The 18,440-nt window shown below is 36.6% G+C and overlaps 1 protein-coding gene across 1 annotated transcript in view; it reads right to left on the bottom strand.

Annotated features, from left to right (window-relative positions):
* Positions 1-18,440, bottom strand: part of LOC124722253 (NACHT and WD repeat domain-containing protein 2) — a 312,786-nt gene that overhangs the window by 199,429 nt on the left and 94,917 nt on the right. The window contains exons 9-10 of the mRNA XM_047247442.1: positions 15,353-15,553; positions 11,949-12,088 (exon numbers count right to left, since the gene is read on the bottom strand). Coding sequence (XP_047103398.1) covers positions 11,949-12,088; positions 15,353-15,553 — 341 coding nt within the window. The remainder of the gene's footprint in view (positions 1-11,948; positions 12,089-15,352; positions 15,554-18,440) is intronic.

Here is an 18,440-nt window from a genome sequence, read left to right as displayed (position 1 = left end):
GTACTGGGTACAACCACAAACCACAGTTGGTGTGTGTCCAGGGCACAGTGACCAGTGTGACCTACGTGAATGACACCCTGTGATCCACTGCCAAATCCCTTCTGCACAACACCCCAGACACCATTTTTCATCAAACAATGTATGACCACATGTTGCTGCATGAGCACATTCCTACTTAGTGTCACAGGATGTCAGCATTTTGCCCTGGCCTGCTAGATCACCAAACTTCTCGCCAGACAAAAATGTGTGGGATATGTTGGAACGATGGGTGCAGTGCCATAACCCAATGCCAACGACCACAGATGAACTTCGGAATCAGGAAATTCAACACGGATGGCTATACCACAGGACGCCATTCGCACCTTATACGCATCGATGCCATCATGCATGGAACAAGTTATCAGGGCCCATGGATGATCTTGTGCCTACTAGCGAACAGGAAATATGCTGAATCGAGCTGTCCTGTCAATATGAATGTCCTATCTCCAGTTGTTCAAGGCATTTTGTTTTTTCCTGAACACAAGTGTATATCAACCCTGTTCTTAACAAACATACCATATGTTTAAACTATTTTCTATGCTCCACTACACTTGAAAAATCTGTGTGAATGGTTTTGTATAGGCCTACAACTAGAAAGCCATATTGCACAGCTGTGACTGAGTCTCTGTTAACTATTAGCAGCAGCATCTAATGCTATTTTTGTATTTTAGTATGACTTAATTACATGCATGCTGATAAATGTGAGTGATTATACATGTTTTCCTTCCATTTTCTGATTTTAAAGTGATGAAATCCAGCTGTGTTGTGAGATCTGACATTGCTTTGATGCAGTGTCACTCAAACTGTGATTTATATCTGTCTGTGTTGTGTTTCACTTTGTGGCTCGTTGTCCCTTAAACAGTGTATAATATATTTGATATTTCTTTCATTAGGCAGTTATTTCAAGTTTTACTGTTTTCAATTAGGTATTGTCCTCCTGATCAGTTAGATATCTTGGACACAGTCAGACCTATTGCTGTTGTTGTAAACCTACTCAGAAGTTAGATTAACATTAGAATGTTTCTCTGCACTGCAGATTTACTTTGAAATAGATACAGTCATAATTACAGGAGCGCACTGTGTGCCAAACTTTATATAAATAAATAAATAAAATTTGTCCATAATAACTTAACATTCATGAATTTATTCAGTTTATAAACACAAGAACATTAAAAAAAAAGTTTAGAAGTAAAGATAAATTACACACAATAATATTAAAAATCCTTGATGGAGTACAAACAATTATCACTTAACAGTAGCTTTAATTTTGTCTTAAATATGTTTCCTTTTAACAATTTTGTATTGTTTGGCAATCTGTTATAAAAATGTCTTCCAGCATAAAATGGACTATGATCTGTTGCTCTTTTATTACTAAATTTTATGTGGTAATTCGCTCTTTTCTTGTATTATAATTATGGATTTCACTATTGGTTACACTATGCTCCTCATTTTCTTTTACAAACAATATAGTTCTGAGAACATACAATGAATACACTGTTAGTATGTTATATTTAATGAAATATTCTCTACATGACTGACACTTACTAATATAAGCTATTATCCCAATTGTGCTTTCTGGGTTCTGAAAGCCCTATCTATATATGTTGTTGATTCCCCACCCCAAATCTCGGTACCATATTGCAGCTGGGAGTGTGTAATTCCATAATAGATTTGTCTCAAAACAGGTGGCACTATTATGCTAGGATAGTTGTTTTAGCAGGTAGGTGTTACAGGACATTTTTTTCACATGTAACTGATGTGCTCCTTCCATGTAATATGTTCATCTACTGTAATACCCAGGAATTTATGTTTATCAATTGTTTCAACTGATAGCTCTGCTTCTGTAACCAGAAACTGCATCAGAATTGTCTTGTCGTTATTTAGTGCCAATTTGTGTTTGGTGAGATATTCTGTGATGAGGCTAATGTTATCTGCATTATTTTGCACTGCTAACTATTTTGAATAGCCCCAACTTATGAAGGAGGTGTCATAAGCGTAATTTACTAGGTTCGAATTTTGTGGAATTATTATATCATTGATGTACACAATAAATAAAAAAAGACCCAATAATGCTTCCTGAGGGACTCCACAGTTAAGAATTTTATAAAACAATTTTCCTGTTTGTATATGTCTCCCAGTTGTATAATACAGCTTTACACAGTGCCTCCTGTCAGCAAGGTAAGATCTTAATAAATCTAATGCTATTCCTCTGTCTTCATAAGTTTCTAATTTATGTACGAGGGCAGTTCAATAAGTAATGCAACACATTTTTTTTCTCGACCAATTTTGGTTGAAAAAACCGGAAATTTCTTGTGGAATATTTTCAAACATTCCTGCTTCGTCTCGTATAGTTTCATTGACTTCCGACAGGTGGCAGCGCCGTACGGAGCTGTTAAAATGGCGTCTGTAACGGATGTGCGTTGCAAACAACGGGCAGTGATCGAGTTTCTTTTGGCGGAAAACCAGGGCATCTCAGATATTCATAGGCGCTTGCAGAATGTCTACGGTGATCTGGCAGTGGACAAAAGCACAGTGAGTCGTTGGGCAAAGCGTGTGTCATCATCGCCGCAAGGTCAAGCAAGACTGTCTGATCTCCCGCGTGCGGGCCGGCCGTGCACAGCTGTGACGCCTGCAATGGCGGAGCGTGCGAACACACTCGCTCGAGATGATTGACGGATCACCATCAAACAACTCAGTGCTCAACTTGACATCTCTGTTGGTAGTGCTGTCACAATTGTTCACCAGTTGGGATATTCAAAGGTTTGTTCCCGCTGGGTTCCTCGTTGTCAAACCGAACACCATAAAGAGCAAAAGAGAACCATCTGTGTGGAATTGCTTGCTCGTCATATGGCTGAGGGTGACAATTTCTTGTCAAAGATTGTTACAGGCGATGAAACATTGGTTCATCACTTCGAACCTGAAACAAAACGGCAATCAATGGAGTGGCGCCACACCCACTCCCCTACCAAGAAAAAGTTTAAAGCCATACCCTCAGCTGGTAAAGTCATGGTTACAGTCTTCTGGGACGCTGAAGGGGTTATTCTGTTCGATGTCCTTCCCCATGGTCAAACGATCAACTCTGAAGTGTATTGTGCTACTCTTCAGAAATTGAAGAAACGACTTCAGCGTGTTCGTAGGCACAAAAATCTGAACGAACTTCTCCTTCTTCATGACAACGCAAGACCTCACATAAGTCTTCGCACCCGAGAGGAGCTCACAAAACTTCAGTGGACTGTTCTTCCTCATGCACCCTACAGCCCCGATCTCGCACTGTCGGATTTCCATATGTTTGGCCCAATGAAGGACGCAATCCATGGGAGGCACTACGCGGATGATAAAGAAGTTATTGATGCAGTACGATGTTCGCTCCGACATCGACCAGTGGAATAGTACCGTGCAGGCATACAGGCCCTCATTTCAAGGTGGCGTAAGGCCGTAGCATTGAATGGAGATTACGTTGAAAAATAGTGTTGTGTAGCTAAAAGATTGGGGAATAACCTGGTGTATTTCAATGCTGAATAAAACAACCCCTGTTTCAGAAAAAAAATGTGTTGCATTACTTATTGAACTGCCCTCATAGAAGAACAGAATGATTTAGAGAGTCAAAAGCCTTGGATAGGTCTAAAAAGGTGCCAATAACTTTGTTTCCATCATCAAGTTTATTCAATACCACTTGCAAAAATGTAGCTACAGCTGTTCTTGTAGACTGGCTCTTCCTGAAACCATGCTGACGGTTTTTTAATAGATTGTACTTACAGAAAAATGATTCAGTTTGATGAAGAAGTAGCCTTTCCAATGGGTTACTAAATATTGATGTCAATGAAATAGGCCTATAATTTTGGATGTCTGTAGTTATTCCCTTTTTATACACCAGTCTTATTTCAGTGACTTTTAACAGGTCAGGAAATGACCCCTAACTGAAAGAGCTGTTTATTAAGTGTTGTAGTGGCTTTATTAATTCAGTGCTGCATTCTTTCAGAAGTTTTGCTGAGATGTCATCCAAACCACTGGATGTATTTGCTTTTAAGTTGGAAATGGTTTTCATGATTTCCAGTTCTGTAACACACCACAGGAAGAATGAATTACTGACGTTATTGGGATTTAGCACCTGTGGTGGGTCGATCACATCCTCCCTACCCATCTTACTAAACTGGTCTATGAATCTCTCCCATACTTCAATTGGGTCACTCAGCAATTTTTCATTGTCACTTACTATTATGCTATTTCACACTGCATTGTTGCTCCCTCCTCTTTCCTTGTTTACTATGCTCCACACTGTTTTGGTAACATTATTAGATTGCCTCAGCTGTTCAGCATACATCTGTGCTTTTAATGTCTTAAGTGCTTCCCTGTAGGTTTTTCTACAGGCTTTGTACTTAGATTGGAAGTACTGCAGCTTGGTGTGTCTAAAATGAATATATAAATCATTCATATCTTCCTTTAATTTTACTGTGTTAGGGGGAAGTTTGAGATTCGTGGAACCTGGTTCAAATGGCTCTAAGCACTATGGGACTTTACATCTTAGGTCATCAGCCCCCTAGACATAGAATTACTTCAACCTAACTAACCTAAGGACATTACACACATCCATGCCCACAGCAGGATTCAAACCTGTGGCCGTAGAAGGCGCGTGGTTCCGGACTGAAGCACCTAGAACCTCTCGGCCACCGTGGCCAGCGATTCCTGGAACTGTCAATTTTCTTTAGTATTTTGACCACTGGGCACACTTGAAAAATACAATGGGTTAATGATGTATAAAATTTGTCCAGCTTTTCATAAATATCTCCTTTTTCATATAGACCTACCTGATTCCAGTTTATTTGTGCTAGGGTTTTCATTAATGTACAATAGATAAGCTTTCTTTTATAAGTAAATAGGTCCCCATCAGATACTATTTCTTTGTCTGTATGAAGTTCTAGGTCTAATGCACTATGATCTGAAATGTGATTCTCAACAGTTCTAACTGCAAGGTCTTCCTTTCTTAAGTTTGTAATAACATGGTCAATACATGTCTGTAAAACATTAATATACCTAAGTTAATTTATATTATTAGTTAAGGAGTCTATGTTCACATCCCCTACTATTATAGTCTGTTTTTTATGAGGTGAGAGTTTGTCAACATGTTCCTCTAAATGACAGAAAAATTCTTCCATGTTGCTCTTAGGGGATCTGTACAGACTAGCTATTATTAAACTGCTATTTCTAAGATTTATTCTTTTTGCAGCTATTTCAAAAACCATCTCATATGCAAGTTTATCTACCCAATCAATTTTTTCACACTGGACATTATCTTTGACGTAAATACCAACACCCCACCTTTTTGTTGTTTCCTATAATAGACACGGACCATTTTATGATTACTTAAATTAATGCTACACTCTTCTTCGGTTTTGCACCCTAGTTCATTCACACGATAGATATGAGGACACTAGTAACACTTAAAATTTCGTCAATTTGTTCTATTTTGTTGGTAATATATTGGACGTTTTGTGACGTGATGTCATTTATGATGTAGTTTTCAAATATTTTGTCTTCACATATACATGGTCAAGGCTGTTTTACTCTAAAAAAAAGTTTCTGTAAGACTTCTTTCACTTGTGAATGAACTGTTTTACTTTTATTATTTGATTTAATTTTTGACACAAATAATGTTTATCTGAATATTTCAAATTAAATCCTTGGTTAGTGTGTTGACCCCACATCCGACTTTCCTATATCTAGAGTTGAACAGTTTCCATAGTTTGAACATATTGTCTTAATCTCAATATTTGTTTTTCTTATTTCCTTGTATACACACGTGTTGTTGATCATTTCATACCAATACAGGACACTGGCGACAATCATGTTTTTCTGCTAATTTTCCTCAAGGAAATTCTTCAGAGCTTCAATGGAGACACCAGCTTCATTGCTTTCCACACCATTCGCAACACTTAAACAACCTATGAAATCATTGCTACATAGCATTTTACCTTTCAAGAGTATGTATCAAAATGAGATTGGAACTTTTATAAGAGCTTATATTTCATTTTCATTTCATTTCATTTTATTATCTTCCTGTATATCATTTACATGATGTAGGAATTGTCACAACAAAGTTATCATACTAGTACAAGTACTACAGACATAATAATGGAATATCACTTTCAAGACATTTTTTAAAAGTACAAGTTTAGACATAAAAATTAAAATTTTTGGCAATAAATTTACACACAATCAAAGTACTCGTCTACGTCATAGAAAGTTTTGCTTAAAAGGTAATTTTTAAGTTCAGTCTTAAATTTTACTTCATCTATTATTGCCTTCATGTACACTGGCAGAGCATTGTAGAGTTTTATTCCAAAATAACTTACATGCTTTTGGGTTTGTGTTGTCCTTACCCTTTCTACATACAAATTCTTACGAGTTCTAGTATTATAATTATGGCAGTCCTCATTTCTACGTAGATTTTTCATATGTGCTCTTGTACACAAAATGCTTTTAAAAATATACAGTGATGGTATTGTGAGTATTTGCAGTTCTTTGAAAAGGGGCCTACAATGAGTTCTTGGAGAGTTATGTGTTATGATTCGTACAGCTCCTTTCTAAAATTTGAAGATATCTGTTAAGCTTGATTTAGTTTTACCCCAGAACACTATGCCATAAGACACGATGGACTGAAAGTAAGCAAAATACACTAGTCTAGTGCAGTCTGTGCTGCATACTCTAGATAATATCCTCAATGCAAAACATGCCGAATTGAGCCTGTGGGATAAGTACTTGAGATGGTCTTTCCAGCTTAAGTTTTGATCAATGTGCATGCCCAAAAACTATGTGGATTGTACACTCTCTATCTTCTTATCCATTAGTTTTAACTGGAGGTCCATATCTTATGTTGCTTTGCCATACTGTATATAATTTGTTTTACTTAGATTAAGTGTTAACTCATTAGCATTAAACCAATGTTGAATATATTTCAGGACTATATCAGTTGTGGTGGTTAATGATTTTTTATCATCACTTATAATTATGCTAGTGTCATCTGTGAACAACATTATTTTGGTAGAAATATTAGGATTTTTTATGTCATTTATATAAAGCAAGAATAATAAAGGACCAAGAACACTGCCCTGTGGGACACCTATTTCCAATTTCTTTGCATCTGAGACCCACTTGATTTTCTGATTTTTATTCTCTGCGATGATTTCTACCACCTGAGTTCTATCTTGAAGGTAAGATTCAAACCACTGCTTCACAACTCCCCTTACACCTATTGCCTCCATCTTGTTTAACAGAATTTTGTGATTTACTGTATCAAAAGCTTTAGATAAATCTAAGTTAATTCCCACTACACATTTTTTAGTGTCGAGACTCCTGACAATCTCTTTGGTATAGGCATGGATAGCTGATTCTGTGCTGTGGCCTGAGCGAAAGCCATGTTGATTGCAGTTTAGAAGTTTGTGAGCACCTAAGTAATTTATGAGTCTGGTTTTCATTAATTTCTCTAGAATTTTTGAAAATGATTGGAGAAGGGATATTGGTCTATAATTTTCTACCTTGTATGGATCTCCTTTTTTAAACAGAGGTCTAACCTTAGAGATTTTCAACCTCTCAGGAAACACACCTTCGCTGAAAGACAAATTGGCAATATGTACCAGGGGCTTTATAATTTGTTGGGCAACTTTTTTTATTATTGACACAGGCACTTCATCCACACCTGCAGACATTTTTGATTTTAGACTCTTTATCGCCTTTAATATTTCATTATCATTTGTGGGAGTTAACAACATACTACTGTCTACTTTTGGGGCTGTTAATTTCTCATGTTTAGTAAAGTTTTTACTTAATGACACTGGTACACTTAAAAAGTAATTATTAATGTAATTTACCAGAGTTTCATCTTTTAATTCAATATTTTCACTATTTTTGAGTACTATTTCCTGATCCTTGAGGCCCTTACCTGTTTCCCTTTTCACAATTTCCCAAATAGTTTTTGATTTATTGGCTGATTTTCTTATTAATTTATCATTACTTAGTAATTTTGCTTTTGTAATTACTTTTCTATATATTTTTTTGTAATTTGTTACATATTCTTTAAACTTGGGGTCAGTCCAACTTTTCAGTCTATAGTTAAGCATTTTCATGGTCCTGGAGGAATTTCTAATACCTGTTGTGATCCAGGAGTTAGCATGTGTATGCCCATATGTGTTTGTTTTGACAAGTTTCTTAGGAAAACACATTTCAAAATTCAACATAAATAGGGAAGAAAAAACATTATATGCAGTGTTTGTGCTAGTTTGTAACAGTACTTCTGCCCATCATTGGTTAGTCAGTGTATTTATGAAGTGACTGCAACTATTTGTGGAGAAGGTTCTTTTGTACATTTGATATGAACTATTTTTGGTCACAGGGGCTATGGGAAATTTAAGGATAAGTGCATTGTGATCAGATATTCCTAGGTCAACATTTATTACATCTACATCTATGGCATCTATGTGTGTGAAGATATTATCTATGAGACTTTTTAAGAGTTTGTTATTCTTGTAGGGTTAGTTATATGTGGATACAAATTGAAGCTATGTAAAACATTCAGGAACTGATCTTTGGATGCACCTTCAGTCAATAAGTTGACATTAAAATCTCCACTTATAATTATTGTTGATTTTTTATGATGTAATATTTTGAGCAATGCCTCTAACTTATTTCTAAAAATTTCAGGATCACCACATTGTGATCTGTACACTGACATTATTATTAATTTACTCTTTTGCATATTCAACTGTATTGCTGCAGCCTCAAAATGTTTTTCTTCATTCAAGGATACAGTTACAGTCATATTTTTAACCTTTACTCCAGGTTTTACATAAATGCAAACACCGCCATGTCTTGTTTCCTTCCTGCAAAAATGGGTTACTAATTTGTATGGGGAAATGCAAATATTTTCTAGTTCATAACTCATGCACCAATGTTCTTGAATGCAAATACAATCTATACTAGCTTCACTGGCTGCAATCTCAAGTTCTAATATTTTATTTTTAATGCATTGTATGTTAAGGCTCATTAGTTTTAAATTATTGAAATTAGATTAAGAGGAGTTTGTACTCATGTTTCCCAATGTTACCGGCTGTTCCTTGCCGAGGCTGGGTACCAGAAATCCTTAAGAATTACACGTTTCCTGCTCCTTGCATTTCTTACCCCTGGACGTGCCACCATACTTCTTGTATCTGTAGTTGTAGCTCCTGTTTCAGTGGATGCTGGAGGTGTTTCTGAAGCTGATGATTCAGTGGATGTTGGAGATGCTGCCAGTTTTGATGCTGAGTCTGGTTTTGTAAGTGATGTTCCAATTGATACTGGAACTTTTGCTGAAACTGTATTTTCGTTTAAATCTTGAACTACAGTTGGCACTGACGTTACTGTGGACGTTGAAGCTGCATATGAAGCTGATAAATGAAGCTCCGATGGTGTTGATTTTTCTTCTGTTGATGATATCTGAGTGGCATTTTGTACCACTGTTCTTGCCTTTGTTCTTCTGATTGATGGACTAGTCACAGATTCTGGACTTGAATTTGAACCTGCTGGGGAGGGTGGTACATCTGCTGCTGATGATAATGGTTCAGCTGTTTTTGATGATTTCGACACTACTGACAATTTGGCTGATGTGGCTGCTGTACTGGACGACACTTCAGATTTTTTTTACTTCTTCTAACGTCAAAGAATCTTCTGTTGCTACCAATGATTGTGGGACATCAGCTCTTCCTATTTCCGCTAATGTTGATACTTTAATAAGGCCGTTTCCAGACAGGGTAATAGTGTTTCATTCTACTTTAGAGTCTTTAATAGCATTCGATATTTCAGCACTCATGGCTTCTTTCCCTTTCATGTTTCTGTGAAGTCCATGTTCTGTAAAATGCTCTCTGCAATCACTATTTATCCCAACATATGTAGCATTAGGATAACCTCGACATATCTTAGCGAAAAGTCTGTTGGCGGTAATAATCTCAGTATTCACGTAAGAGTTTTCCATGAGATCATACCTATGAGGGATACTGACAACAAAAAATTTCATTTCAGGCATTTTACAAATTACTTGTTTTAAAACTGTTGTAGCACGTCTAGTTTCATTGTGGTATACGTCGTTGGCGCCTCCAATTATCACACATGTGCTGCCATTCGTCATAGATTGATTACAGCTATTTAAAACTTCACATAGTGGCGCTCCTGGTTTGATTACGCCAGTTACCTTGAATCCTGTTTTCTTAGAACTCATAATTTCGGCTACACCTTTTCCATGGCTGTCTGCTAGAATAAGGATTTCATGTCTATTTTCCAACGTGTGTTTTTTGTTTTGTTTGCAAATAGCAGGCCGATTTGTTTTGCTTTGTGAGCGCAATTTAGCGTTGATCACTGAACTGTCCGTGTGGATGATGGTACAATTTGATTGTTCTTTCTCCTCTGTGCTATTTTCAAGCACACTAAACCTATTACTTAGTTTTAAAGTAAGTTCCGCTGTTTTTGTTTTTGGTCGTGTGCTGCTTATTTGACTGGTATTTGAGAACTCTTGTAGGCTAGATTTTGAGGAATTTCTCACACTTATTAGCAAGTTTTCAAGCGTTTTTGCGTATTTTATAATATAATCGAGTTCTTTCCTAAGTTCGTTCTCAACATTCACTTGCAAACCTGCCCTGTGCATTTCACTGGCCTTGTCCCTCCCGTTGCATTCTATACCGCAGTCGCACTTATTTAGAACTTCCGATCGTGAGAAACAATGGGTATGGCACCATTTATGATTGAACGCGCAAATTCTTAATCCATTTAACACAATTTTATGGCATATGGTACACTTCACTGACGAAATACGATCACAAATTACCGAGCGATTTGAAACTACGTGTATACTCGCTGCGTCTGTATCTTTTGTAATTGTTAGTTAAAATTAAAGGAAACTACCCTGTTATAAGAGACAGTCATTAGTACAAAATAGCATGTTGTGTTGGTATTAGCTGTGCAGTTAGATATTTTGCATTGGGAAGTTTGGATGCTGAATTGAGAAGGTCATATTACACATTGCAATTGTTTATTCTCCTGAAACAAATCTTACTAAAACTGAAATTTGGAAAAAAATATCAGGTTCTGAATCTAAATAAGAGTAGAGCCTAAAGGGGATGACAACATGGATTCATTTGTCGGTGAGAAACTATGCCCAAAGAACAGGGGAGCAAAGTGAGCAGGCAGTATGTACTGATAACAAAGAGACAGCACAGTAACAGCAAGGAGTGTAAAATACAGGCCTCAGAGAACGAAATTTTACAAAATGTAGCAGCAGAAAGTAAAGTGAAGCAAGAGGTTGAATATTACAATCAGGAAACATCAGGAACAGTAGTAATGGGCTCAGAGAAGGGCATGAAATAAAAGCAGAAACAGAATTAAATCAAATAAGTACTACAGCGTTAGTGAAATTAATTGTGAGATATGATTCCTACAGGACTGGTCACTGTGATTAACAATAAAATGTAATCATCCAACAATCCATTACACAGTTTACTGAACAAAAAATACAGTCTTTAAACAATTCACTGAGTTGCAAAATTAGTTTTATAAGCAACAAAACTGAATAACTAAACACTCTGTTGCATTGCATTCTATACATATTTCCAGTTATTCCATACAAAGTCATGTTTACACCGTAAAACTTTCAGTGAACCACTCTTTCTGATATGAAAATATTATCCCAGAAAATGTTAATCTCAGGAGAAGATAAGGAAACAGGGATAAAACTGGATGAATAATCAAATAATAATGCAGCTGTCATAGATGGAGAAGCCCAGTTGAATGTCTGAAACCTTGCCTATAACAAGTCTCGGACATAACTGCAAGAATAAATAAAAGTCAATACCACACGTAAACCCCCAAATATGCACATAAGAAATTGTTACCTTATTACTTGCATTGCAAGATCCTCTCCGAGGTCAGTAACCTCAAGAAAGTTCTCCTCAATGTCAATCATTCTTCTTAAAAGGTAATAGTCATTAGAGACCTCTGGGTTATTTGCTTCAGCTGCACAAGATACCAGCAGCTGGAACAGAATATATATTTCAGTGTATGAGTGTTGCTGCTTATCATCATTTTATAGAATACAATTACATATTTTCTCAAGTGATGCTTATGTTCCAGAAAAATTGCTTCAAGTAAAGTCACAGTTCATATACTTACATCAGTGTGATTATTGTTATGTTGGTAACTGGGTGCACTGTAGCATCTGCTGTTCTGCTATGCATGTTACATTGATATAGTGAAAAAGAGGGTGCAATCCATACAAACTCTGTCAAAAAGTAGAAAAATCAGAGTTCCCCACAGTTGTTTAATGAACAAAGTAAGAGCATATGGACTATCAGACCAATTGTGTGATTGGATTGAAGAGTTCCTAGATAACAGAAAGCAGCATATCATTCTAAATGGAGAGAAGTCTTCCGAAGTAAGAGAGATTTCAGGTGTGCCGCAGGAGAGTGTCGTAGGACCGTTGCTATTCACAATGTGCATAAATGACCTTTTGGATGACATCGGAAGTTCACTGAGGCTTTTTGCGGATAATGCTGTGGTATATCGAGAGGTTGTAACAATGGAAAATTGTACTGAAATGCAGGAGGATCTGCAGCGAATTGATGCATGGTGCAGGGAATGGCAATTGAATCTCAGGGTAGACAAGTGTAATGTGCTGCAAATACATAGAAAGAAAGATCCCTTATCATTTAGCTACAATATAGCAGGTCAGCAACTGAAAGCAGTTAATTCCATAAATTATCTGGGAGTACGCATTAGGAGTGATTTAAACTGGAATGATCATATAAAGTTGATCATTGGTAAAGCAGATGCCAGACTGAGATTCATTGGAAGAATCCTAAGGAAATGCAATCCGAAAACAAAGGAAGTAGGTTACAGCACGCTTGTTCGCCCACTGCTTGAATACTGCTCAGCAGTGTGGGATCCATACCTGATAGGGTTGATAGAAGAGAGAGAGAAGATCCAACGGAGAGCAGCACGCTTCGTTACGGGATCATTTAGTAATCACGAAAGCGTTACGGAGATGATAGATAAACTCCAGTGGAAGACTCTGCAGGAGAGACGCTCAGTAGCTCGGTACGGGCTTTTGGTGAAGTTTCAAGAACATACCTTCACCAAGGAGTCAAGCCGTATATTGCTCCCTCCTACGTATATCTCACGAAGAGACCATGAGGATAAAATCAGAGAGATTAGAGCCCACACAGAGGCATACCGACAATCCTTCTTTCCACGAACAATACGAGACTGGAATAGAAGGGAGAACCGATAGAGGTACTCAAGGTACCCTCCGCCACACACCGTCAGGTGGCTTGCAGAGTATGGATGTGGATGTAGATGTAGAGCTTGCTGCTCTTTGCAAGCAACACAATGTACACTACCTCATTGTTTTGCTCAAACAGAATGCAGGGATCACCATTAGACCACGACAGTGAAAGACTGCAACAAGGTGTTGTTTATCACAGAGAGAGTAGTGGGTAAGTGTATGAATAGCTGAGGAAATGGTTAATCTAATATTATACATATATTATATATACATTATATATACATATATTATACATACAAAAGGGAAAATAAATATGTGGCAAACGAGATATCACCTCAGAACCTTTCCAAAGGTGGACCAACATTATATTAAGAAGATGGTCATAATGTTCTGGTTCATCAGAGTAGTGTACATGAAATATATCATGTTCATATATTAATCTGAAATGATGAGAGTTATATAATTAAAAAGGCAGCCCCTTATGAGAAAGTACTGAAAAGTAATGACTCTGAATTTTTATAAGAAAAGTCTTAAAGGTTTTTAAATGAAACAAATCCCATTAACACTCTACATCTTCATTCTTCATGTCCATATACTTGCAGCCCTCAGCCACTTGAGGGCTCTGAATTGAAGTGTGTAACATGGAAATGGATAATGCAACTATGTCAGTTTGTGAGGAACAGTGTGCTATAATTGAGTTTCAAAGTTAAAGAATTTGTCTACACATGGAGCACCTTCTCCTTTACCATGACAGTGCCACATCATACATAAGCACTGTGACATCTGCAACAATCTGACACCTTGGTTTCACTGTCATTGATCACCCTTCATACAGTCCTGACTTGGCACCAACTGATTTTCATCTGTTTCCAAAGCTTGATGAACACCTTGGATGACTTCATTTTGACAGTGATGAAGCAGTGCAAGCAGAGGTGAGGTTATGGATTCAACAACAAAGTCAAACATTATAAAGGATGGTATCTATAAACGGGTCTCTCATTGGGAGAAATATATTTGTTTCCAGGGTGACTATGTTCAGAAATAAATATGAAAACATAAAGAATAAAGATGTAGATGTTACTAACGTTTGTCTTATTTAAAAACCTATAAGAGTTTTCACATAAAAATTTAGTAGTTATTACTTTTCAGTACCCAGTCAAACATGACATAAGATACTGATTCAATTACCTTTAATGAATCTACACTAAATACCAGCATATCTTAAGAAAAACAAAGTCCTCGGCCACTAGAGGGCTTCAAATTTTAGCATGTACCTTGGCCATGGGTAATGTAACTATGATGATGCATGAGAAACAGCTTACTATAATCGAGTTTCAAACTCAAAGAGTTCATCTACATGTGAAGTACCCTCTCCTTCAGCATGACAATGCCAGACCATACACAGTTGCTGCAACATCTGCAACAATTTGATGTCTAGGGTTCACTGTCATCAACAATCCCCCATACAGTCCCAACTTGGACCCATCTGATTTTTATCTGTTTCCAAAACTTAAATAACACCTTTGAGGACTTTACTTTGATAGTGATGAAGTGAGCAAGCAGAGGTGAGGTTGTGACTCTGTCAAAAAAGTCAAACATTCTAAAGTGACGGTATCAACAAACTGGTCCCTCATTGGGAGAAATGTGTGTGTTTCCAGAGTGACTGTGTTGAGAAATAAATATGTAGACATGAAGAACAAAAATATAGAATGTTAGTAACATTTGTTTTATTTAAAAAGCATTAAGAGTTTTCATACAAAAATTCGGAGGCATTAATTTGCAAACAAGCACTCATATATGACATAAGATACTGATTCAATTAACTTTAACGACTCTAAAACAAATGCCAGCATGTCTGAAGAATAACAAAGAAAATCAAACAAACAGTTTGTGTCCATTAATAGTTGTGATCAAAGTGCCTAGCTGCATATTGCAGAACAATATTCCTGCAGTAAGTAATAGAAGATGTATGGAAATAATTTAAAAGTTATACTTTAGCTGTTGAGGAAGATGTACCTTGCAATTGGGAGGCAGGCGCAACGGCAGCCAGGAAACCTTGTTGGCATCCTGTGTGCCTGTCAGCTGGTCCACTGAGTCCAGGAACAGGATCAGCGGTTGCTCTTTGGTCGCGTTGTTCAGTAAGTACTTAAAGTGTGCTGTCAGAGGCACCAGATCCACAGGAATGTCATCAAATGGAAGCATGTAGTTGTATGAAATCTGCAAATGTACCATAATGTTAACTTACCATCTAGATATAAAATTTTGACTGTTATAGGCTAGACTGGTATGAGAAATAAATGTGGGCACCACATCAATATCAATTATCATGCTCATGTTGTCTGTGCAGTTCTGTTGACTCAACACTAGTGTAATACAACCCATACATAAATAAATTAGGGTAGGCATTTGGGAAATATCATAACAAAAGTACATATAACAAAAGTAATAGTTCATGAAATTGGCTCTCAAAAGACTGCCTGGGAGCACAGGCATCAAAAACCCTTCAAGATGATGAAACAATTATATAGCTGAGTCTCAACAATAATGGTAGTTATATGTCAGACAAAAAATTCACAAAGAGGAGTGGATCAGTAGTTGTCAAAACACATCATCATCTATGATCTATCACTTTAGGAAACACAGCAAAAACCACATAATTCCTCAGATGACATGGAAAGAAAATTAAAAATGATGAACTTGAAGTAATGGTCCTACATGAATTAAGTTTTATTCAGTATCTTGTAAGCCTTCTATAGCAACAAAGCAGCACTGTAACCATGCACAGAGAAGACCATAGAGCTTTGGATGTCATATTGGGAGAATGTGTTCCACAAAATTTCCATCACGTGTTGCAACCGGTAGAGGGATGTTGCTAGTACCACCACACATGGTGTTCGTCTATGCCACTCACCAATGCAGGCATCCAGATTATAGTCACTGCAAAAGCTCTAGAAATGTATGCAGACGTCAAAGTATGTTGCACTACAGCACAGTACATCTAAAAACACTACAATTTGGCATTCTGTATTTCAGCAATGAGGCTAAATTAGATTAGATTCAGTTTTTGTTCCATAGTCCCAAAAGATGAGATGATTCTCGTGTGTGTAGAACATGTCAGAAAGTATAACATAAAAATACAAAACATTTGAATATAATATTTACTACCCTGATCATTTGTCAGAAGATTGTCGAAATAGGTAAATACAACGCGGTAAACTGGAGCAGCCAATATTTACAGAATTAACATGAATTAATTTACCATGCATAAAATACATAATCTTGACTGTTGTGACCAAGTGCTGTTAAAGCTGAAACCTAACAGACATTTTTACTTAAGCTGCCGTAACAGTCTCTGTTATGATATTCATCTATAGAGTAGAAGAAGTTGCCTATCAAAAAGGCTTTCAAACTCTGTTGAAACTATGCTTTATCTGAAACCAAGTTTTTAATGGTTGCTGTAAACTTATTGAAAATGTGTGTTCCTGAATATTGGACCCCTTTTTGGACCAAGGTAAATGATTTTAGGTCTTTATGTAGATTGTTCTTATTCCTAGTATTGATACTATGTATTGAGCTATTGGTTAGAAACAGATATATATTACTTGTGACAAATTTCATTAAGGAATAAATATACTGAGAAGCAGTGGTTAGAATACAAAGTTCCTTGAACAGGTTTCTATATGATGTTCTTGAATTTACACCACAAATGATTCTCATCACACGCTTTTGCACCCTTAAAACTTTTGCTTAGAATATGATGCCGTATGACATAATAGAATGAAAGTAAACAAAGTATGCAAGTTTTTTTATATTTATATCTCCTACATTTGACATCATTCTGACTGCAAATACAGACTTGTTTAGGTGCTAAAGCAATTCTGTGGTATGCCCTTCCCAACTGAATTTATTATAAAGTTGTAATCCCAGAAATTTAACACTGTCACTCTCTGCAATCTGCATGTCTTCATATATTATACACATGATGGAAGGAAATCTCTTACAGGTTCTGAATTGCATATAGTAGGTCTTCTCAAAGTTTAATGACAGTGAATTAGCTTTAAATCATTTATTAATGTGAGTGAAAATTTGATTAGCAACTATTTCTGAATCTGTACTTGACTTGCTATTTATTGCAATGTTTGTATCATCTGCAAACAAAACAAACTTAGCATCTGGCAAAGTAACAGACAAGATGTCATTAATGTACACAAGAAAAAGCAGTGCACCCAAGATGAAACCTTGAGGAACACCACAAGTAATTAATTCCCAATCAGATGAAGGCTGACTGCTTACTGCACAGGTACTTTGCAATGACACCCTTTGTTTCCTGTTAGATAGACTCAAACCATTTCACAGCATTTCTGGTGACACCATAATATTCTAATTTACTTAAAAGAATGCTGCGGCTCACACAGTCAAAAGCTTTTGACAGGTTACAGAAAATGCCAGTAGCCTCTAATTTATTATCTGAGGAATTAAATACATTCCCACAGTAAGTGTAAATAGCTTCCTGTATATCAGACCCCTTAAGAAATCCAAACTGTAACTTGGACAATATGTTATTTGCAGTCAGATGCTTAAGGAGCTGCTTGAACACGACCTTCTCAAATATTTTTGAGAAAGCAGACAAAAGGGAAATTGGTTGATAGTTTGATGGTATCTGTTTATCACCCTTCTTGTAAAGAGGCTTAACTTCAGCATATTTTAGTCAGTCTGGAAATGTTCTGCTGCTAACAGATTGATTACACAAATAATTTAAGATGGAACTCAACTCACATGAGAACTCTTCGATTAACTACATTGATATGTTATCATACCCACTGGAATACTTAGATTTTAATGATTTTATGATGGATGCTACTTCTTTGGGAGACGTGAGTGACATTTCCATTTTACTGAAGTTATTTTTAAAGACTAGTATCATATAGTCCATTACACTGTTCATCGAACCTGATAACCCCAACCTGTCGGTAACAGAAATGAAGTACTTGTTTAAGAGATTTCCAACACTAAATGCACTTTTGCCAAAGTCTCATTTATTTTTAGAGCTATCTGTTCCTCTTCCTTTTTGGCCCCATCTGTCTCTGTCTTCCCTATATCCCAT

This window comes from Schistocerca piceifrons, chromosome X (assembly GCF_021461385.2).
Source record: "Schistocerca piceifrons isolate TAMUIC-IGC-003096 chromosome X, iqSchPice1.1, whole genome shotgun sequence".
NCBI lineage: Eukaryota > Metazoa > Arthropoda > Insecta > Orthoptera > Acrididae > Schistocerca > Schistocerca piceifrons.
Note: the sequence above shows the minus strand (reverse complement) of the source record. Positions and strands in the feature narration are given on the sequence as shown.